This window comes from Aulonocara stuartgranti (genome assembly GCF_965226115.1).
Source record: "Aulonocara stuartgranti genome assembly, chromosome: 19".
Taxonomy (NCBI): domain Eukaryota; kingdom Metazoa; phylum Chordata; class Actinopteri; order Cichliformes; family Cichlidae; genus Aulonocara; species Aulonocara stuartgranti.
Window position 1 is genome coordinate 1,571,102 of NC_138955.1, and position 23,737 is coordinate 1,594,838.

Sequence of the window (23,737 nt, forward strand, 5' to 3'; positions counted from 1 at the left end):
ACAAAGGATTAAAGAGGTCCTGAAGGTGAAAGAGGGTCCAACCTGGTACTAGCAAGATATACCCGATGAAGTGGACAGTGAGTTTATTTGATCACAGTGATTTAATTATTTTAATATATCTTTGTTACTGCTAAAATAAACATGCAGTCACTTAAAGCTCATAAAATGTTTAAACCCTTTCCAGCATATTTCATGCAAAGGCTTACCTTGACAGTGTGTGACATTCATTCGTTTAAAACCTTTGGAACATTCCACCTGTCCATTCGCAATCACTGCATATGCTGTAAACAGAAACAAAAACAACAGTTCAGAGAAGCTCAGTGATCTTAAATGATGTGCTATGATTCTTTGGTACAGAGGAGTGCTTTCATCAGAGAGGGAGAAGAGAAGGAGCTCAAGTTTAGGAGAATTTAAGGTCTCAGTAATAGGAAAAACAAGGAACCCACAACTGAGCCTTGAGGGACTCCAGCAAGAGTCAAATGGGCTCCCCATCAACTACATTTATAAGGCAGCTTTGTCATCCAACAAAATGTAATAATGCTCTATGCCATTCATAATTGTGTAAATCCCTAGGCACATCATCATAAATTTGTTGACTAAGCCTTTATGACAGCCCTGACCGTTTTCATCAACCACGGTGCAAATCTAGTTAAACGAGAGACTAAAGCTTTAAATGTGCGCACAAGGAATGACGATTAATGTGCTGCTCACAGGAAAATGATTGGCCAAAATGTCTTAACGCTTGTTTTTTGCCAAAGCAGTACAAATCACGTGGCATGTGTGTGTTTCAGGTGTGCGCTTGAGAGGTGCTGCAGTAAATAACACATTTCTCGGTTACTGCCCCAGTGCGGGCAAACTGTCAGTGTTAGAAGCCTGAAAACATGGTGTCATTACTTATTCGGCACCCAGTCAAGCCCCGGCACGCTCCATTAAATGTACAGGGGGTCAATGTGGCAAAGAGTAAGTCTGTTAGTGTCTAAATGTGTGTGTATCCATATCTGTGTTTTTTAACAGAGATTAGGGGGAACTCTATGAAAGTCTTTCTTAACATAGACAGTGATTATTGGCACCAGATCTTTCCATGACTCAGATGACTCAGATTCTCTATGACTGTTGAAAAGATAATATCTAACTTCTGATTTTGAAAGAAAAAAACATGTATTTTTGGCTGTAGAGGACTGTAAAGAATAACAATATGCTTGTTAGCAAGACAGAAGAGTCTTTAGCTATTATAGACTGTACAGTGTGACACACATCAGACAGCTCAGAGAAATGATTACAACACCCTGTGCTATATACACTATATGAGGTGCAATCAAAACTTCTCTCTCCGCCCATAAAAAGCAAAAACTATTTAAATCTGGTCACTGTCTGATTCAAAGTCATCTCCTTGTGTACCTCTGGAGCACTTCCATTACTTCTAAGCCTGAAAATGGGGCATCAGGTGCAGAGCATGACCACCAGTATGCTCATTACTCTCTCAGACTGGTAAGGCTGAATTTGTGTAATAGCCTTAAGCATCTGAGGGAGGATATTAAGTGCAAGTGATCATGCACCAGCATACAGCACATGAAAAGTCAGGAGTTTTAACCATGCCAACACAACTGCCACTCAGCGCCCACACAACCAAACAGATTTGGCTAAAGACTCGCCCTCTTCAAGTCATCATCCACTGAGAGGAAAAAAAACATGAAGGTTTTTTGCTCAAGAAAGGAATGACAGCAATGACAATCTTTTGATTCACACTATGGGCGTAAAAAATAACATTATACCACAGCAATGCATTGCTTTGAATCTGCTGCCACAGTGATGAAGGGTCTAGAAAAGACGTGACGCACGCAAGGACGTAAAACACCACTGCTTTGCCAGCAGAGGTATTTGGGAAAGGGAGAGAAGTCAGTTCGGTTCAGCCCAAGAAAACCAATGTGTTGTTGACTGAAAGAGTGCTCTAGTAAGATGTAAATGATGCCTGACAGGGTAAGAAGAACCAGAAAAGAACCTATCTCTATAATCCATCAGTTCTTTCTGTCTGTACATGCCACCAAGGTTAAATACATGCTTCCGGTATTGATTCAGCTGCTCCCTTATTTACTATATAGTGTACAAGAGTCAAAATGCCAAGACAGCAATCCATCAAACCAAAACCCAGCAATCAGTCATGAGTTTGTGCCATTTTCCCAGGAGTGACTGGAATGTGTGGCACTTCTGGGAATGAAGTCCTGGAAGCTGAGTTGTGCTTTGGTCCCGCTGTGACCCAGTCGACCAGGCAGGGTCAATGTACCTGAGGGTTGACAGAGCAGAAGTGGGTCAGCATGAAGCGGGCAACTCGAAAAGGGGGGAACTGTGTCAAAGCAACGCCCCTATTCCTGCCTGCCCACCTCCTCATCTTCCTCCAGACCCTCCTAATCCCCCTCCGAAGTTTCTGAGTAATGAGATGTTGTGGTAGGAGCGACGGGCACGTCCTCCCGCAGTGATGGGATCAAGGAAAGTCTGGCCTGAGTGACAGCAGGGCGCACATGCCAAGGGAAGCACAGTGGGGGAGGTCCGGGAGTCTCAATAAAGCTTATTAGCAGGGAGAAGAAGACTCCCTGCAGAGATGAACAGCTTTAAGATGAATTTGAGAGACAGGTAATATGTTGTGCTTGTGCATCTTTAAAGCCTAATTATTTGAGTAACAGTGGTGAAAAACTGAAATATTTGCACATATACAGGCACATATACAGGCATGCTAACAGTAAAGTACTGCTAGCACAGACTCTGTTTTGGTGTCATTATGGTTTTAGGGGGTTTTCCGTGTATCTGAGTTTTGGATTCTCGATTGATGTCATTTTTATTCTAGTAACGGTGAGTTTATCATTATAATTCTACTTCCAGTTCACCTTTCTTATGTTTATCTAGTTGTGGTGCGTCTTTGGGTAACTATTTTCGTGGTGCAGGGGTGTCAAACATAAGGCCCAAGGGCTAGAACTGGCTCAGTGGATGGCTTTGAAAAATTGTGAAGGAGGCCATTTGGACTTTTAAATGTATTTTAACAAGTTCTACAGATTTTCCTGCTGATAAAGACCTCACCCATGGCTATTCACACTACACCAAAATAATTACATTAAATTAAATGTTGATTAAAGAATTAAATTTCCTGTTTTTTCACTACTAACTAAAGAAATTTCTGTTCTTACAATGGGACCACACCCCCAAAAAGGACGTTTTCTGTGAATTAACAGACATTTCTGCTTTATAATTACAGGACAGTATAGGCAATGAGCTACCAGAACTTTTTTCTGTAAATTTTACACATTTATTTCTTAGACGTGAAGCCCAAACAGTTGTGCTGACAAATGTCTTTGATTTGCTACAGCTGAATTCTTTGAAAAAACTGAGACATGCTGTTGAAATTGTACTTATGTTTCTAATAATAAGATATCTCAGGGATTAAATTCATGGTTAAACCCTTTTTCACTGACAGTGATGCCAAACATTTTACTCAATTGTAAACTGAGCTGTATGTGGCCCATGATGTAAAACGAGTTCAACATCCCCGTTCTAGTGTTTTGATTTTATTTTTCAATTGACCTTTAGTTCCTTACTTTGAAGGGTTCTCTTTCCTGTCTTGTGTGAGTTTTACTTCCTCCTTTGTGACTGACTTCACCTGTCATTGATTGTTCTCACCTGTCTGCCTGCTCCCAGCTGTGTCTCATCATGTAATCACTGCTCTGTGTATTTAGAGTCCTCCTTCCTCTGTGTCTTTGTTAGATTATCTGTTATTTGCACTCATGTGCCTACCAGGTCTCCAAGTTTTTGCCTTGACTTTTTTTTAAAATTCCTGTTTGTTTCCTTAGATGTCAGTTTAGTTTGCTGAGTAAAGGTCGGTTTTCTCCTCTTTTGGGTTTCTAGGTTCTTCTGCCAGTTTTTTGAAGTGTCATTTATTAATTAATAAAGCTTTAGATTCTGTATCCTGCACTTAAATCAATTCCTCACTACAAGCTAACAGGCAGATAGTACTTAGAGTTTCCTTAAGCATATCCTGGACCTAAAAATGCTTGAACTTTAAGATAAGTTCAGTAAAAGTTTTATTGGTCCACAGGGTTGAGCTGTTTGTGGCTAGTTAAAAAAAAATTGCATAAAAGCGCTCTGCCTGCCAAAGTTCACAATGACTTTCCTAATTACTGGTTGAAACTGTATCTGCGAATCAGAACCTTGTCTTCTAACCTCAAGAAAAGATAATCAGCCCCAAAACTAAAAATGGGTGACAACTTGGCCATGTAATTTTCATTAATATCCAAAAAGTAAAGCATGATTGTGTCCTGATTTAATGGCGTGCCAGTTCCCATGCTTGTTTCTACAATGATTTGTGTAGAAAATATAGAGCTCCACAGCCAGTGGCTTGCAAGAGTGAGCTCAAGCTGCGCATCATTAGTGTCGCCCTTGGTTACAAAGACTGTAAACTCAGACGTGTCTGTATCCACAGAGGGAACAGACAAAACCTTTCAATTGTTGTCTATCCATTTAGCCCTGTTCAACAAAAGACTTCGTCACGCCTCACTAATTTATTGTCCATCTCCATTCAGTTGTGTTGTGCATTCCACTGGAGGCTGTTCAATAATATTTGCTCAAATTCCCTGACCTGAAAGTGTAATTCAGATTCCTTGAAACTTCTTGATAGCTGGTGTTATCCCAACTTAAATCTGAATAAATCCCTTAAGTAAAATTTGTTTAGTGAAAAGCACTGCTGGGATTTCAAATGAAAGGACAGCTTATGCAAAATAAGAGAGCTGGCTAAGAAAAAAAAGAGACAGGAAGCTGAGAAGGGAGAAAGCTTAGAGTCAGATGGGTTTCTCAGCCATACAGAAATCTTTAATTGCAGATTTTTGGTGCGATCACAATGTAGACCACCCGGCCTGCAGGCAGTTCTTCTAAGACGATTGAGTGGTCTGGTCCATCAATCACAGGGCTCAGAGCCCTTCACCAGCTTCTCCAGGGACTTGCCTCAGTGTTGGGCTTCTTCTCTTAACCAACTGGAAAACCTGAGAACTTGTGGGACAAGAGGGAGGAGGGATGGATGCCATCCACAGGATGCAAACGGTAGACAGTCTTCCTTTCTCTTCCATCGGGGTATACTCTAAGAAAAGACCCAAGAGCAAAGCCAAGACCTCATGATCCTTTCCATAAAATTACTTTCTGACATTCCGCCACAGGACGAACTAAAAGAAGGAGCAAACGGAGCTCTTTAATCATCACAGAGTTTCAGGTCTTTTGAATCGCAACGATGGCAGAGCCATCTCTTCTTGGCCTCTGAGCCAATACTTGATTGGAGCAAACAGCTTAAAGACAAGTCATTTTCTCTCAAAACAGAATGTTTCCTTGGCAAAAGCCATACTTGCCAATCTGGCACAGTCCATATCACACGGCCTGTAAATACGTCCCTGCAAGTGAAGCTAAAGCTAATCAGCAAAGATACGTGCGGTTAGCATGAGCGTCACACTGCGAATGCATACCAATGTAAAAGCTGCAACATACTGCATTTGCTCAATCAACAGCAGTCTCATCTGTATAGTATTGCTTTCACACAACGATCCCATGGGACATATGATGCAATGACAAAAACAGCTTTGATGAGGAGTTTATTTCATTTTTCTGCCACATTAAATCTTTTACTGAAAACATACTTTTCATTGTCTCTATTCACGAAAGTATGCATGTCATGTCAGTGTTTGTAGTTTGACAATTTTGCTTAATAATGTCCTTTTCCAAGATGCTGATGGCAGTGTAACCCGCATGAAACACATTTAAAACAGAACCACATTCCTCCATGATATCTGTGGACTATTTACCACCTGGGCTTCTTCCAAAATAAGGCATGCCACGGAACATTCCCAATAAAAAAAACATGCTTAACGTAGCTTGTATCGAATTAAGAAGCATCGCAAATTTCAAATCCATGCGCCTCCAACTGGGATTTATTTCTCGTAGTGGTTAGGTCGGCTCAGCGCTGATTAGCTACACTGCTGCCCAGCTAATAGATTCCATAATTTGAGTTGTTAAGGGATAACGCTAAGTCAACATCAATGAATCAAATGCTGTCAAAGAGATGCGACATCTATCTGATCACCACGAGAAGCTGCTGTGAAGTTGTTCCAGTGCATCTGTTCTGTTGCTGCTTGTTTCTAAGGCAAAGTAATCGCATCTCTGGTTTTTGTTGGTCATTAACAAGTGTTCTTGTTTGATCAGCGCTAATAAAAAGCAAGAAGCACAGGCTTTAGCTGGTCAGTTTAAATGTCTCAGGAATAGATGGAAGATTTAGGAAGGGATGAGTTCATGTGGGAAGATCTGGAAGTTGTGGAGCTCTCCGAGTGCCCCCCGACCCCCACCGCCCCTCCTTCGCCTCATCTGACTTTACTGATCTAAACCTCATGAAGAATAGCTTCCTCATTACAGAGAGAAAACAGAGAGGAGTGGGGAGCAAAAAGAGGCAGATGACTTACACAGACAGAGGTCGAATTGAGGGTGGGGCAAAACAGTGTGAGGGCAGTGACAACACGGTGACCTCGGTGACCCAGGAAGGTAGGGTTAGAGAGAGGAAGCCAAGGCTCCCGTGGGTGTGGTGGTTACTTAAAGTCCCTGGGGACCTCTGATCCGACTCCTTGGGAAGCCTCCCAAGGCTTCAGCCTGGCTCATGGAGAGAGTCACTGAGAGGAAAGCTGCCCATCAGTGACAGATGGGGAGACAAATGGCTTGTGAAATTCCATGAGCAGTGAAACACAGTGAGGAAAAGGCTGCCAGCTATAGAGTGTGATGCCAACACGACAGTATAGGTCAGACTTGGGCCATAGCAATTTGCCTTCAGATAACTGGGAACCTCTGATTAATTTTCTGATTGAAATGTATCCTTAACCCAGAGATTTGCACAAACAGCCCTATCACTTGCTTTTCAAGGATAAAATTCCTCTCAGCTTATAACGGATCCAGTTTCTCTTAATGGGACTCATGTAACCAAATCACCTCCTGTCCAACTCACCTATTCTCTTTCTCACTTGACTTAACAAGTCACTGGTTAGTTCTCAAACTTGAGGACCTCTGCATTGCTGAAAGAAATTGCAGTGATGGAATGAAATGGTTTAAAATCCAAGAAAAGCACAGGGTTTGCTTTGTTACTCCACTTCATCATCCGAACTAAAGAAATGGAGCTGACTTCAGCCTGGTCGATCTGGAACTCATTACAGGCCAGGAATCCTCAGCATGTGACTTTTAAAGGCACTAACTGCTAAGACCTCATCTCCCACTGAGATGGGACACACTGGCATTTATGCCTCTGCAATGTCAGACCTTCTTAATATAATGAACACACAAACACATGCACAAACAGTAAAACAAGCCCACAAAATATCCCTAAGCGATACAGTGTTCTTGGTGCATAATAATATATCATATCCAGCTGTGTAACACAACTAACTGTACATTTACGGACTTGAGACACAGCCAGACTGTAACAGTAGCAATGCATTCTGGATCTATATGACTGTATCGCGTGAGTGCGATGCAGATATACTGACAGTGATGTGCAGGCAGGCAGCAAAGACTTAGCAGTCCTGTCTGCAACAGCACCCCATTAAACTGTGGTCATTCTGGCATCTTCTACCAATATCATAAAAAATGAAGTAGCAAGCCTTGCTCTTAGTCAACAGCATGTTTAGCAATAAACTGACCAATGGTAGTAATGCACGCCTAGAAACAACCTGGGCTTTCATGACATCATTATCACGTACTCAACAGGACACACGGGAGAGTCCTATTAAGCTACACGACCTCTCTCCTCACTGCGAGCCGACGGCTGACTCAGTCGCTATAAAATAAAGAGAGACACATCATTCTTCAGGAGCTCCACATCATTCCTGTCAAACGCATGAGAAAGCACACACCTAGACGAGTAAGCAGGGAATGTAGCTTAGAGATAAAGCCCAAGTCTTTACCCTGAGAACAATAGCACTCTTGGAGGAATTCAAAGTATTTCTCGTATTAAAACTCACCCAAAGACTTCTGGGAGAGAGTATATGACTTCATTTTTTACTTAACTTTTCCCTCTTTCTTTCTTTCTTTCTTTGCCATTGTGTGACCCTGGCCTACGATATGCTGCCCCCCAAAAGGAGCCACAAAAATGAGCAAATTGGGTATTCACTCTGTTTTCTCCCCCAACTTCAAAGGAGGGAGCAGGGGAAAACATCTGGGAGCCAAAAGAGATCATGCCGTGGACTTAGAAAGAATTGGAATCTGGCATGCCTGGGGAGACAGTGCGTGGGAGGCAAGAGAATAGATCGACATCTATTATCAAGGCGGGAGACAGAGAGAGAGAGAGATGATGTCTGCTTCTGATCAACGTCTGGTCAGATATTAAAGAGGGTACAGTCAATCTAACAGTAAAACTAGCAAATCTGCGGGGTATGACCATAATATGATTGAGATACGCGGGAAATAACTGAATCTCCCATGTGGCACTGTACGCTGTGGGAGTGCCAAAACCAGTGCATGGACCACATCGTGCTCTCCGAGTAGTAAAAAGAGCTGTCAGAGCCCCCATCTACAGTGGACAGTGTCACCACCAAGCCTTCCTGCCAACATACAACCACCCTGTTGCTGTTTCACTTACCTACCGCATCTCTGGTTGGGAACCAGTTGCTCATTTCCTCATTCATTCAAGGCCACATTGGCTTGCTTTGCCCGCAGGGTGGGTGGCACGCCTGCCAGGCTCTCATCTTCATGCTAAATGTGTTTTCATTTGCTTCCCGGTTTTGGTTTTATGGAAGTGAAAACAGCTTCATTTTAACAACTGGGAGCATGGGCGAGTCACGCAGCTGCTTTCAAAGGTTTTTAGAAATCTAACAAAGGCCGCTATGTTCTAGTCATCACCGCTCATTAGCATTGTTTAGGCCTGTAAAACATGCTCTGATAAAACTCCACCAACCATAAACAATGGCTGCTAAGGCATTAATTTTTAGACACCTTAATATGAAGCAATCAGAGTGGGAAAACTCTACCTTTTGAGTTGATGTGTGGCACAGAGCAAGATTACCAAAGGACAAACATCAACAGCAAAACAGAATTAAACCAGATTAGTTTAATTCTGTATGAAAAAAGTGACATAACTCTGGTGGATTAGTCAGAACAGCTTACCTGGTTTGGTCGGACACTTTTGGCACTTGTTTAGGCCCCAAGAGGCGCCAATACTTCCACAGCAATCATCCTGTTTGGTTAGCCCTGGAAGAGGCTTGCCGCACTACAACAAGACACATCTGTGTTAAATCTATGAAACAAGTTTGGAGAATGAGTGTTACATGTTTGGGTAGGCACGCTTGTTTGTGTGCAAGCGCGTGTGCCAGACACATCGGAGACTGTTTAGTTAGAGGTGGACATAAACACACCGAGTCCTAAGAACAGCTAAGAAACTCCTGGTGTGCTGCATTAAGGGCTCTTGGTTAAATGTCCTATCAAACCCTACTTGTCGGATTTTGTCTGATAGAAATTAAACTTAAGAGATGATATTTTTTCCTCCAGATTGAATCTATTATGGTTAAATAATATGGAAATTTGCAGGGTGAATCTGCTCTTTTGCTGAAGTTTAGTTCTTCTTTGACATAGTGACTAAGTGGTTTAATTTAAATTGCCTTACTTAACCAGAGAGGAAATAATGGAAACAGCACTTGAGCACAAACAAACTCAAGAACTAATTCTGGCAAAAACAACTCGTTGTGTTGTTGCAACTGAAATACTAATAAGACCCAACAATAGCCAAGCTAACAGAGGCTGTATGAGGTCTGAGATTAGCCGAGCTCACGCACTGCCACTTAAAGTCCTTTCCTTTTCCCAAGTGCTTTAGGATACATTAAAGCAAAGCACAGTAAATCTACAAAATGTGCCACACTCTGAGCACACAGGCGATGAAAATCTCACCGTTTGGGCCACATGGGGAGGTTTCAAGCCTCACCTTCACCTCTTCTGAATGCATCCTAACTCATAACATGCTTTTGTTGAGGAAGCGGTGGAACATGAGATGGCCAGTGTGGCCAAGCCTCATAAATCCCGGACTTTACACATAAATCATTTTCACAAACTTCCTGTTTGAAGCAACAGCTAGCAGAGAAGGTTAAGGGATGTGACTATATAATGGCAGCTGTGGCTAAAACACTGCGTTCCAGTCGTTTCAACACCTAGACCACAATACTTTATGTGTATTGATATAAGTTGAGAGCAGTGTACACGGTACCTGTCCATCGACCGTCTCCTGAAAGCATCTTCCAACATTTCCGTTCTGACGGATGTGGGTTGTGGCGTGGCCGTGGCCATTCCCGTTAGCGTGTGGGTGTCTGCTGCTGTGCTCGCTGGCGTGTTCGTGTCCGTTTCCAGGCTGGGAGCGCTGCTGGACAGAGTGAGCCCCCTCTGTGGTGGCTGGTCTTTGCCCAGGTTGGACTCGAGCTACTTGGTGGATCTGGACATCAGCTTCTGGAGGATGCTGAATGTGGACGTTGACCAAGGATGGGTGGAGAGACACTGGAGAAGAAGAGATCCAAAGCTTACACAGCATAGTAGATAGTTTACAGTGTCAAAATTTGAACCGTTTAAGGGGAAGCATCCTCTGCCAAGGGATAAAATCTGTATATATATACTGCAGTGCATGAGATCTCAGCTAAAGTCTTACACAAACACTTGCTTCATCATCAAGTCATGAGATTTGGTGCATATTGGTAGTTCCTGGCAGTGAAGAGGCCCTTAAGATGCTACAAAACAACAACAACACAGAGCGTTTCGGATTCTCTGGTTTAAATCAAATCGTTTTAAAGACTGAAAACAGTTTTGCTGAAGAGTTGAGAAGATGTTGCAATGTGAGGCTCTGTTGTCCTTCTGACACGGGGTAAGCATCCATCTTCAGGGAGTGCCAGGTTTTTTCCCAGAATCCCGACCCACTCTCATGAATCATAACCTCACACACAGACAGCAGAAGCCAAGGAGAAAATGCAAAACTTAGTCCAGGACAAGAATGGCTCCATTTCATATATAAAGCATACAGGCAGGACAAACAATGTCTTTCCTGTACCATGATAACACACTGACTGGATTTGTCATTAAATGCAATTATTAAGTAATTAATTTTTCAGAAGAGGATGAAATGTGTCTGAGTGTAATTTAAATGAATTTAGACTGACCTTCTGCTTCTACTTAACTGTTCCCTAAAATAAGAAACTAAGAAAGGAGGACACGATAGCTTACACCAGGAGATGAGAGTGAATTTATCTCTTTTATTCACAACAATTCGTATTGCTGCCGTGCTCTGTTTCTAATATCTTCTGTCTGGTGAACGCGGCATTGTGTGAACAATAAGATGACTTGTACTGAGTCATCTATGAGCTGTTCTGCTTAAAATAGAAAGTGACCTCTGCTGTTGGCAAGGAAAGCAATAACACTACACTATAAACAATGTTAAAAATGAAGCTATGCTTTTTTCTTCCTTTTTTTTTTATTAAGGCAACTTCTGTTGCAAAATTCAAGTCAGGTGATTATTTTATGTTGAATGAAACGGATTAATCGCAGGCATTCATGAGATCGTTTGCTTCTGGAAGAAAGGAAGAGCCAGGAAACCCACAATTGTTGTTTATTAACTGTGTTTTGCTTCTTTTTTCGACACTTCTCTGTTGGAGTGTAAGCTTTACTAGAAGAATGGAAACCTTGCAGTTATGAGGCACGAGTACAGCCAGAGTCATCAAGAAATGAACATGTTATCTAACTGACAGTCAATCTGAGGTCTCTTAAATATGCACAATATCCTAAATGAAAAGTGATGGCCAATGTCACACACACAGTGTCAAGCTAACAGCACTCGTAATGTGAAGACATGCTAATAAAGTTAGAGTGAGTGGGGAGGCGTGCCGGAGCGTGATTACCTGGCTGATTGGACAGTGGGAGAGTGTACATGGAATGGGATGGAGATTTTGGTTTCTGGTGGTTCCTGTGGCTTTGAGGGGTGGGTCGGGCAGGAGGAGGGACTGGCAGGTGACAAAACCGTCCTGTTGAGTTTGACGGACACCAGCACATGTCCCTGCCAATGCACCGGCCTCCATTAAGACAGGGGATCTGACAGAAGACTGCAAAGATGAAGGACAAGAAACGGAGAAAAAAAGGGGTTATGAATGAGAGGAATCTTTAGAATACACAACATACCACATTTAATTGCACAGCATCATCTAACCTTACACACAAGGATCTGGTAATAAGAAACAGAAGGCGTAGTCCTAATAGGAAGGGCATGTGCTAGGGCTTCCTGTGGACAGCCTTTGTTTGCAAACGGTTAGCAACAGTCATGCTGTTCTCTGCTTTGGCACTACCAGACACCTCATTCCACATGACGTTTATAAAATCTCAACTTTGTCCTCGCGACAGAGCCATGCCCCTCACGCTGTGCCTCCTTCAATGGCATGTTTTGCCTCTCATCAGTAATTACATACTCCTGTGCAGGATGATGAGTGATGATGTATGATTCATGCTGTAATAATTTGCAGAAAATAATAACAACATACCATATGGGACACGTGTTTGGATGACAAAAGGCGAAAAAGTTCCCCTAAATATCAAATATTGTCCAGAAATTGATAGGAGTGCAACTGGCTCATAGCCATCCAAGTAAATCCAAGTCCAAAATGTGTTCTGTCTACAATTTGATTTATATTTTGTAATTTGCCGTGGAAAGAAAAACAGAACAGACCAGCAGTGGCCAGATGGTGTTTGACAGTAGTGCTTTAACAGCCCTTTCATTGCCTTATCTTTTGGCATAAGGGATGGGTGCCAGCCCAGCGCCCTACATACCTGGGCCTGTTCCCATCTACAGTTTCACTCTGACCTGACCTCTCCTAACTGAAAACATCAAAGACAATCAAATGAGGAAAAAAAATCTATCCAACTATGACGAATATAGAACTATTCTGGAGCATGAAGGATGAGAAAGTGAAGCAATGCACTTCTACAAAAACAAGAAACTGTTTTGCAAGATACAGATTCAAATGGCCTGCATGCTATGAGGTTAAAGAGAATGCCAGACATGGAAACAAACAGGGAACTTCATCCTCTGTGTCTCACTGAGGCTAACAGGGTGCAAACAGGGAACAGGGAGATGCTGGCGGGTTCTGATGGCATGTAGGGAATGAGCTCCCTGTCACATAACATTAACAAGAGTGAGACCACAGGACGAAAAGAGGGAGGAATAGAACAAGAATAGAATCGTGTATCAGATGGGACAGTAACAGGATTAGCAGGAGAATGCTAACAGAATAGATTAAAAACAGAATAAAAAGAAACACAAATAAAACGAAGGAGAAACAATGCAGGGACAGAGACGGGCAGAAAGACTAAATATGTCCAGACACAGAGAAAGACCTCCTGTGATTCGACATGCGGGCTAAATTATCAACTCAAGGAGGGCTATTAAAACCTCTCAGTGTTGGATGCATGTCTGCACTGGTCTGTGTCAGGCCAGTCCCACCCTGGTATGGGGCAGGAACTATTCTTAGACAACATCCTACTGTCGACTTTCCGCAGCAGGTTCCATGTCTGCCTATCTTTCTGTCCATTTAACAACCTCTAACGAGCGAGACGCACATGCGCACACACTTCTCACCCAATAAACAGACTTCTACCAATCTAATATCAGCTTTAAGTAAGTGTTGTACACAGGCTGTGCATCGAGAGGCACTGCTGCAATTATCCAGCCGTTTTTACTGCGCTGTTTTTACTGCGCCGTTTAAGCAACGTAACAACAGCATGAGATAACTGTTTGCTGTCCACTTGACATTCCTGGACGAACACGCAGGCCCGAGCAATAACAGGATGCGAGCCTAAATGGAAAGCAATCTCTTTTTAATGTGCTCTTTAACACATGCTTTTACATAACGAAGACAGGGGATTTTTGTTTTTTGTTTGAGAATAAAAGTGGGACATAAAAACTAACCACTGAGGAAAAAGTGGAAATGCCGGGAATGTAATCTCGTGAAGGGTCTCTGCCAGGATGCTGAAGTGTTTAGAATATCTACACCGTGTTCCAAAACCCTGCTAATGTGCACATAAATCTGCAACATCGACCTGTTTATATATTCATAAGCCTGCGATGTCCTCCCTAAATAAGCTAGTGCATTTCGGTGAGGGTTGTTTGCATGTTTGTATCGTTGTTTGAGTTTATATTTATGAGAGTTGTAACTGGAGCGGATCTATATATGTATGTGTGTGGTATGCGCGCCCTTCATCTCTAATCCATAATTAGTCTGAGGTCTAAGCTGGACCATTAAACCTGATGAGAAAACTCAGAAACACGCAGGGGGTACGACCCTCGTCTTGGCACTAGCCGCCCCCTGCTATCCCATGGACACTCCTGTGTGAATTTGGAGCAAAGCCCTCTGGATAAATGACAGGTTTAATGTAATCCCTGTAAAACCCTGTTCATGCTGCTACTCTTTCTCTCTTTTCAGCCTATCCCTCTCCTTTTTCATCCATTCCTGCCCTCCCAGAGAGCATGTTAAACAGTTAACGGCGAGGCCAACTGCGAGGTGTAAACCGCAAAAGGGATGGGGCTAAGTGTTGGGGAGCGTGGGACCACTAGGTCCACGTGTCTGTGTACAAGGGGAGATTAGGCCCCTTTTACAGAGCTTGCTTTTAATCTGCTCTCCCCTGTCCGTCTTTTTCTTTGACAGTGAAAGTTTTCAGCATAGCTCTCATGCTTAATCTACACCACTCTGCCTCCTGTCTAAGATTGGTATTCAGAACAGACAGCATGCCCATTTTATCTAGCTCACCCAATAAAAAAAAGAATGAGATACCAAACACAGACTGTGTGTGAGAATCGAAAGGGAGAACGAGAGACACTCAGGGACAACACAGAGCAGTATCACAGAGATAAGCAGGCAGACAGGCATTGCTGATAGTCAGAGGGCCGGAGTCGACACTCACAGAGTCGGAAGCCCTGGTTCTTCGGCTGCTGATGGGGCGAGGTCTCGCTGTAGACCTCGGTCATGTCTCCCTTCTCGCAGCTATTATAGCAACGCCCTCCAGAGCACACCCTGCGGCACATCATAGGTGTGAAGACGATCTTGATGCGATCCAGGTTGGAGGTGAGGTTGGCCCCTGGAAAACACACACACACCTGGTTGAGAAGGGGCAGCAGCAGAGACAGGCTAGAGACGAGCTGCATCCTTCCACCTTCAGCTTCACTGTGACACACTCCCCGTCTGGGCAAAAGGGAGGTTTATAAGTGCGAGGGTGTGCGCTGACGGTTGGCCAGTGGCACGCTGCAGCTGAACGTGCGATGTGCCACAGACCAGCAAAAGAAATTAAAAAAAAAAAAAGGGGGGGGGGGGGGGGGGTGAGAAGGCTATTAGGTTTTTGGGCTAGGCTCCAAGCCCTTTATCTTTGAGAGAAGGTGTTTTGGATATGTGTATGGGTGAAGGAAACAAAGAGAGTGTAGGTGAGCACTGTGTAATGGTGGGAAGCTGTTCAACAGCCGTCGCTGCGGTACGTGGCTAAAAACAGGAGGATGTGGAACGGCAGACAGCTGTGCACGTTGGATCAAAGAGAAGGGGGGAAAAACTGGTGACGTTCACATCACATTTCCAACAGCAACCAGGGTCCAGTGTCTATCATGTCAGAGAAGTGTCTGAGTAAATTCCCAAAGGTTCTGAAGTACGTAACTGCGCAATCTCGCACATGCTCAAACTGCAATAGCTTTGATACGAAACGTCTGTGCATGTGATGAAGACCACAGAGGGTGTGAGGTGTTTGGATAGAGGGAGAAAGGAAGTGCATCCTGGGACGCTGCCAATTTTTCCTCGTGGCTAATGTTGAACAATGACACCACAGGAAGTGTATGCATGTATTGTGGTCACTCTGAATTTCGTCAGGCATTCGTAGCGATTGCATTTGTTTTGAGGTAGCTAGGGGCAGAGGATGTGAAATGATAACAGAGCCACGATTTATGATATTCACAAATATTCTAGTGGAAGACATACATGTATTCAGTCTCATTACACTTACCTGCTGGTAATAATGCATTGCTGAACTGTCCGTGCAGCTGGCTGTTGCTGGTTGGCCTGTGAGTATTGTGGGAATGTGTGTTGGTATGCCCGTTCCTGTTTCCATACCAGTTCCCGTGCTCGTTGCCGTTAGAGTAGCCATTGCCATTGGGCAGAGCGTTGGAGGTTATAGGCCCAGAGGATGATGGATAACGTTTCACAGTACGGGAGGTCCCGGTCTGCTGAGGGGAGGAGTCAGGGGGTCCCCGTCTCACTTGGGTCCTGTAAATTATCACAAGGCCATAAACACATGACCTCAGACAAAAGCTAACGTCCCACACACACATATATGCAGTCACAAAGATACACCCATGAGCATCTTATACGCGTCACCATGAGTGTAAGTGTGCTCAGTGTGTGCAACAGAAAGTAGGACTCCTAAGAGACAAACATGGCATCTAGCTCATAGATTACTTAATCATACTTAATCAATTTTATAGAATAAAACATTGAAGTTTAATGGAACTGATTTTACTGAATCATTCTTTAAGCACTACAATGCTAAAATAAAATAACAGTGGGCCTAACACTGTATTCTCAGCGCCATACTGTTATTCTGGATCTCCACTAGAACAGCTATTATTTATTTGTATGCAATCCCTCAGTTTTATCACCATCAGAAACAAGTTATTTTAGCTCCCATATCTTTCAGGCCATCCTCTCAGTAAGCAAACTTACTTCTGATTGGTTGTCGGGTTCTGCAAACAGACTCATGTGCTTGTGAGCACCACATCCTCAACTTCCCGGTTTTGAGGTTCCAAAAACAAACTTTTAATCTTTTAAACAAAACTCAGTTTCTTGTTTTGTCAGCTTCTCAAATCAGTTGGACATCTATTCTCTGTAAATATTACGCTCATTACCTGCTTATTAGTGGACTTAGTCTTTCAGTCAAATGTTGTACGAGAACAAAAGTCTCTACTGTCACCCACAAAAAACGTGTCGAATAATCGTATGCAGAGATCTCTGTTTGGTCCTCTCCTGCACGAATCCAAGAGAAGAAAACAGTAACGGCAGTCTGAAGGTCGAACTTTTGGCTCACACAAGCGGACCTTCTTCTTTGAATCTTTGAACATGGTTAAAATGACCACCCACCATTGTATCAGTGTACATATGACAGCACACTGCAGACATCTTAAAGCCATTTCACAGGAATAGATTGGCCAACAAAATATTAGGCAGCCAAAGAGAGTCTGTGTGTGGCTCGTCTTAGAAAAGTGTGTGATTAAACACATCAGATCTTTCCATCACACATTGTGTCTGCATGACTAGATTATGAACTCCTTGTTTTGTCTGACTGTGGCCAACCAGAGAGCAACATCCTGAGTGTTGCGTTGAACTGGAGGAAGTATTAAAACTGGGGTCGACGAACAAAGCTCGACCAGGGCTGCAAGGGGCCAAGTTTTTTCCCCAGTGAGCATTTCATTTGGGTCAATTACTGAGCCAGTGTTGCACGACCTGGAAGTTGAGCTCATGTGAGTGACCTGGAGGAGGCGCGTGCCTCTCAGACAGACAGGCAGACAAGCCTACCTGGGTCTAAGTGTCATGAATCGCTGTGCGGCAGGCAGGAGTTGGACCCAAAATGCAGGACTCACAGACTCGGGGAGGTGAACTCAAAACACAGCTTTATTTGCTGGTAGAACAAACATACAAAACTAGACTAAACTGGGAAACCATAAACTAAGAACTCACAGGGAGACACAGGGAGATCCACACAGCATGAGGGACGACGCGACACTGACTCAGAGAAACACAGGGTTTAAATACACTGGGAAGTAACGAGGGGAATGAGACACAGAAGGAGGGCACAGCTGGGAGAAATCAGGACTGACGAGACAAGCAAAGCAGGACGCATTCACATGAGACACGGACCATCAAAGTAAAACAGGAAGTATCACACAGAGACGCGAACTTGACACAGTGGAGACAGCAACTAAGAAATACAGAGATATAAACCATAAGGCAGAGGTCTAAGAACCAAAATACACAGGGAAATACTCAGCTGGGAACACAAGAGACTAGACTAGAGAGAGTAACAAAAAACCAACCATGAGAACATAATGCACAATGCAGAGTGACAGAAAACAAGAAACTCAAACATGCAAAGACACACAATTACACAGAACAGAGGGGGCACAGAGAGACATGAAGGGCAAGGGATCAAAACTAGAAGCCATAGAATAAATCACACACAAGTACAATAATACAAAAATCACAAAGAACTAAAAACGCTGGGTCAGGAGACCCAGGACCGTGACACTAAGACTGATTTTGGAATGCCGGGATTCAGCCCTGCAAAAAAACAAAAAAACAAACAAAAAAAAACATCTGGATCCCACTGATCTGCCCTGACAGACAGGCAGTGAAGGACAAAGGTGAGCTATGCTGGATAGATCAAATAAACACTTGTACAAAACTGTGTTTTTTTAAACCACACATCACAAATCAGCTCTGTTAACCCCCACACACACTCACAACAATAATCAAGCAAATAAACATGTGCGCACACGCACAAAAATGCATATTTGTCCACACAAAAGCAAACACAGACACACCATGTCCCAGCTGTCGTAGATATGGGCAGATTTTGGAGAAAGGATGTGACACAGGGAAACAAGAGGTGCTACTGCCAAGGTAATAACGGTGGACAGGAGGTGGCAAAAGACCATTACGCTTCCATGCTCAAATGTGATTGGGTTTTTCCATCACTAACAGTGACACCTGACCTGCAAGCATCCTGCCTCACTTCCTAGGCCTAGCCAGATGTTGCTCTGTCTACCTCTCGTATGTTCAATGGCCAAGTGGTTTCCTCCCAGTGTGAGCTCATGTTTACCCTCTCTGCCTGCAGATCAGGGAGCACACGGGGCAAGCACAACCTCACTCTGACGTCAAGGCCTCTGTGGCTTAAAGCGGAATCATTCCCCTCCCTTGTTCTGGGTGACTTGAAAGCAATTTCGAAGTTTACATGGGACATGGGCTGTACAGACAGATGGAAGTAATGTTTGGGGTATCAAGCAATGGCCATACAGTTTTAATTAAATCACTTAAGTCAGCAATAACAGAGCTGCTGAGCACATGGTACAAATTCTGAAATAAGGCAAATAAAAATGAATGGGAAAAAAAAATAATAGCTGCGTAGTTCTCAGTCTTTCAGCAGCTGGTATCATCTGACACTTTTCAGTTCAACAAAGCTACTTAGCATTTATGAAATCCAAAAAGCTCTCACCAAGCACCAATCAGAACAGACAACGCTAGCATGTAATATAGGTTGGTAAAGAGGAAACACATTCACTTGCCTGGTCACTTTATTAGGTACAACCTTTCAACTGTCAAGGACAATTACTAATCAGCCAATCACATGGCAGTGACGATGCATTTAGGCAAGTAAACATAGTCAAGACGACCTGCCTTAAGTTCAAACCGAGTAGGGGATTTAAGTGGCTTTGTTGCTTCTAAATGGGATAGCTGTTGGTGCCAGATAGGCTGTTCTGAGTATTTCAGAAACTACTGATTTACTGGGGGTTTCTACACATCCATCTCATGGGTTTGTGGTGAGAAAGGGAGAATCTTGTGAGCAGCAGTTCTCTGGTTTAAAAGACCTTATTGATCACAGAGGTCAAAGCAGAATGGTCAGAAGGCAACAGTAACTCAAATGCCAAAGCTATGCAAAAGAGCATCTCTGAATGCACAAAAAGCTGAACTTTTGACTAAGGCAGCTAAAGACAGGAAACTTAGTTTAAGATTCACGTGGGTTCACTAAAATTTGGCAGCAGAAAAGTGGAACAATATTGCCTGGTCAGATGAGTCTAAATTTCTACAGTAAGATTAGGATGTTACAATCAGAAATGAGTGAAAACAACATAAAAGTATGAATCTATCCTGCTGTGTTGAGCCTGAGGAACAGGAGAGTAATAATGTGGATGTGCAGCAACTGTGTGATGATATCATGTCAATATGGACCAAAATCTCTGAGGGATACTCCGGCACCTTGTTTGAAGATTTAAAGCAGGCAAAAGGAGCCCAAGCAGGTACTAATAATGAAGCGTAGAAACCCAAGAGCTGACACCAAAAGACAGATAAGAACTTACTCAGATCTCCAGAAATTTGACTAGTACTGCTTCATGTTATTTAAATACTGAAAGGTTGCAGGGACATCTACTTCCCTTTCTGAATAATCAGAACCTTTTAACAAAAACAGTAAATATGAACTGACACCAAGACTGGAAATACCATTCTCAAATCCAATGCAAGCTTTAGAAGCAGGCAGTGGGTGGGCGTATGCTAAAGCATCAGTAAAATGTACATGCCGGTATACCAGATATTAAATCTGACTTTCTGGTGAGACGCTTTTATAGCATGAGAAAGACCCCGCCATCTCCCTAAAGCACAATTGCAGCACTTCACATGCAGACGTAAAATTGGTAGTCATCAGATATCACTCTCCAAAATAAGCACACATAATGTAATTTATGATTTCACTAGCAAGGCCCAAAGTAGTGCAAGCTTCTGAAATCATAAAGTAAAATGAGGTTATATCCATTTTATAGTTATAGATGCTCTGTGCTTGGACACTACCATATAGTGCAAAGTTTGTCTGAGTTAAGCCCATGAAATGAAATAATTCATGTTCAGAACATGTGCTCGGTAATTATATTCACAGAGAGAGAACGAATTCTGATAAATCTTGATCCAAACACTTGATCAAAGCATCAGCTCGTATCTGACAGCAAAGGAAGCCTCCAACTAAGACATGAAGTAACTGTCAGTGTCCACTATCACTCATTATCATTCATTTCACATGCATGGAAAACATTTAAAGCTAAACCTCATCACATCTGAAGAAATTACAAATCACATTCGGGGCCAAGAATATAAGCTCTACATGAATCAACACTGCAACACTTCCAAAACACTGCAAAAAGTATTATTTGGCACTCAGCTTGCGACATACTGTATCTTTGAACTCATTTAGCATTACAATATGTGAACATTAGCTCTCACAAAGGCATGACAGCCGGCGTGAATGCCTGTTCCAGCCTCGTCAGGCTCAAATGAGTTGGAGAGGAGGCATTTTTGGAGCACAAACAGTACACAGTTAAGCACTGTGAAAACAAGCCAATATCAAGAACTGGAGGACAGTCAAAAGGACTACAGATCCTCCAACTCAGTGACGCTTCCAAACAAAATAGCAGGTGTAGCATGAATTTTCATGTTAAGACTGTGATCTGTGGAAGGGCGAGGATAAATGTGGATAAAGTCAGCTATCTGGATTTGTTTAAGCACCACGAAACTCCAACAGCAGTTGCTCGAAAAGCACTGCTTCCAACCATCCCAGTGGTGACTGTTGTTTCTGTAAGTTGCCCGGTGTCTAGCCTTTTGCTCCGACAGAAATTCAAGATTTATCTAATGATCCTGCTCACCCCGAGCACTCGCTCACACACACATGCATGCAGTGACCCAGATTTTCAAGAACTGTTTACACCTTAAACTGTCTCCGTAGCCCACACTGCATGACGCCGCCGGATAAGTGTTTATGTGAAGCACAGCGCAGTAATGTATGGGCCACAGCTGATTCATTCACTAACAGTTCTGTCTCTGAGGCGCTTTCATTACCCACTGTCTCTATAAATCTCCTTGCTATATAAAGCACACTTGTCAGTTTAACGTATTTCAGGCAGAAACCGTTTTTTCTGGCCTCAGGATGCTGAATAAGTTGGAAAGGTCAGGACTGTGTGATATTAAATGGTTTTTCACTAGCTTGCTCACCACTTGAAGCTCAGCACATGTCCAACCTGGTATAGCACATTTTTCATTTTGATTTGTTTGAGAATACCAAAGTCTGTAGCCACATGTAATGGCTTGGGTTGTTGACTTCTAGTAGCTAATGCAGAAAATAGGCTGATACGAAGAGCTTGTCTGCTTGTTAGATGGAGCCATTTGGCTTTGACGAGACTGTCAAAACAAGACAGTCTGACAGTAGGCAGAAGTGTCTGGCACGAGCATCCCAGTCTGGGTCACAGTGGCTCTCAGCCTTGTCACTTGGTCCAGTTTTAGTTTTCTTTCTGTGGAGTAGGACATAACCTCTGGAGCGATGAGTGGCAAACCTCTGAATCCATCAGCAGGTTTAAAACCAATCAACAAGAGTCACTCAATAGCGCTGAGGAAAATCGAGTCATTATTCTTCTTATTTAAACAAAAAGTTAAATAGCTCCATTTACCTCTTTCCAACATGGAACATCAGCCAAAAGAACCCTTATTACATAAGAGCTGAGCATAATTAGGGCAATTTGAAGCCTACTTGTTAAATGGGGAAATAAATGACGGTCATCAAAGACCAAGTGTAAATCAAAGTTTACTCACATCCATTTCATTCAGAGGAAGCGCTAAACGCTGTTGTTCGGCTCAAAAAGTTATGTTTGGATATGCATATCATCGCTCAAACTGAAGGGGGGGGGGAGCACAAAACTGGGAAAAAATGTGCAAACAGCAGCTGAAACAATGAAAACCTTGTACTACTCAACCACTGCAAACACTGTTGTTGGCAACAAAGAAAAGAGAAGATTTATGAGCGTATTCACGACAGACGTGCACTTTCGCAGTCAAAGAGGGAGCACTGTGAACTGTACGGCACACTTTGCGAGGGGGTACAAAAAGTTTGGGGTATAACAAAGTATGCTGGCCATTTTCCAAAGCTTTCCAAAGGTTCCTACTATGCGGCAAAGTAACGGTTACGAGATCTGAACTCGGAAAGAATTAGCCACGCAGCTAACAAACAAACAAAAAAAACATTAAACCGAGAACATCTTTGAAACAGACAGAAATCATCCATCTTTGTGTACAATATTTTACAATTGAGAACGTCAGCAAGGACATTTTTCAGCAAAATCTCTACAGCAGATGGTGCTCCGCATTACACAGACTAAAGCCTGCAGACAAGGAGGGAGAGTGCACACTGTTGAAACTAGTCCCAGGAGGTGTTATTCAAGAACATACACACTTGACTCTTGTTCGTGTTTTGCTATTCAAATCCCAGTAGTGTTGTGAATCTGTGTGATGGTCCAAGACTCCAACCACAATGTAGCAAGGAAAATAGAAAATATTCCAGATTAGCAGTAATGATACTTGAAGGATGGCTAAGAGTCTTGTTGCCAACTATGACTTGTTTGCTTCAGAATTTGATTTAGCTAAATCTGAGCTGTTTGTATCTGATATTTGATAAGAAATTAATTACTCATTGGATATTTTGAGTCTATTTTGGTTTTTGCTTTGAAATCATAGCCTTGTTTTGCCATATTCGATCTCCCCCGCCCCCCAGGAAAATGGGGGAGATGCTTGGTTAGGAGACTTTGGTCTGACTTAACAGCCTTGGTGTATTTTAGGAGGTGAAAGAAGTCTGAAACAGAATTTATTCTTTCTTACCAACCCAGTCAACGCACCAAACCATCTGCACCACCGGTGGCCAAAACCCCACTGCGGTCACACATCTCATTCCTCAGACTTTATGGAGAACACTCTCATCCATTCATCATTCGCCACCGAGGTCCCTGTGTGTTTCTTTCAATAAAACCCTGAGGTCTGATCCTAAACATGCACCAATAAATATAATATCCAACCCCAAGGACACTTTCATTTTATTGTTGTTGTGTCCT

The 23,737-nt window shown here is 42.9% G+C and overlaps 1 protein-coding gene across 4 annotated transcripts in view; it reads right to left on the reverse strand.

The window, feature by feature from the left end:
• LOC309695716 (latent-transforming growth factor beta-binding protein 2-like) overlaps positions 1-23,737 on the reverse strand; it is a 90,706-nt gene that overhangs the window by 38,847 nt on the left and 28,122 nt on the right. For 3 of the 4 annotated variants that reach the window (XM_082516557.1, XM_082516558.1, XM_082516556.1), the window contains exons 4-9: positions 16,054-16,313; positions 14,974-15,147; positions 11,925-12,125; positions 10,253-10,536; positions 9,163-9,265; positions 207-281 (exon numbers count right to left, since the gene is read on the reverse strand). In XM_082516557.1, coding sequence (XP_082372683.1) covers positions 207-281; positions 9,163-9,265; positions 10,253-10,536; positions 11,925-12,125; positions 14,974-15,147; positions 16,054-16,313 — 1,097 coding nt within the window. Of the gene's footprint in view, positions 1-206; positions 282-9,162; positions 9,266-10,252; positions 10,537-11,924; positions 12,126-14,973; positions 15,148-16,053; positions 16,314-17,618; positions 18,218-23,737 lie in introns of those variants that run through there. The other variant, XM_082516559.1, reaches the window with a different exon arrangement.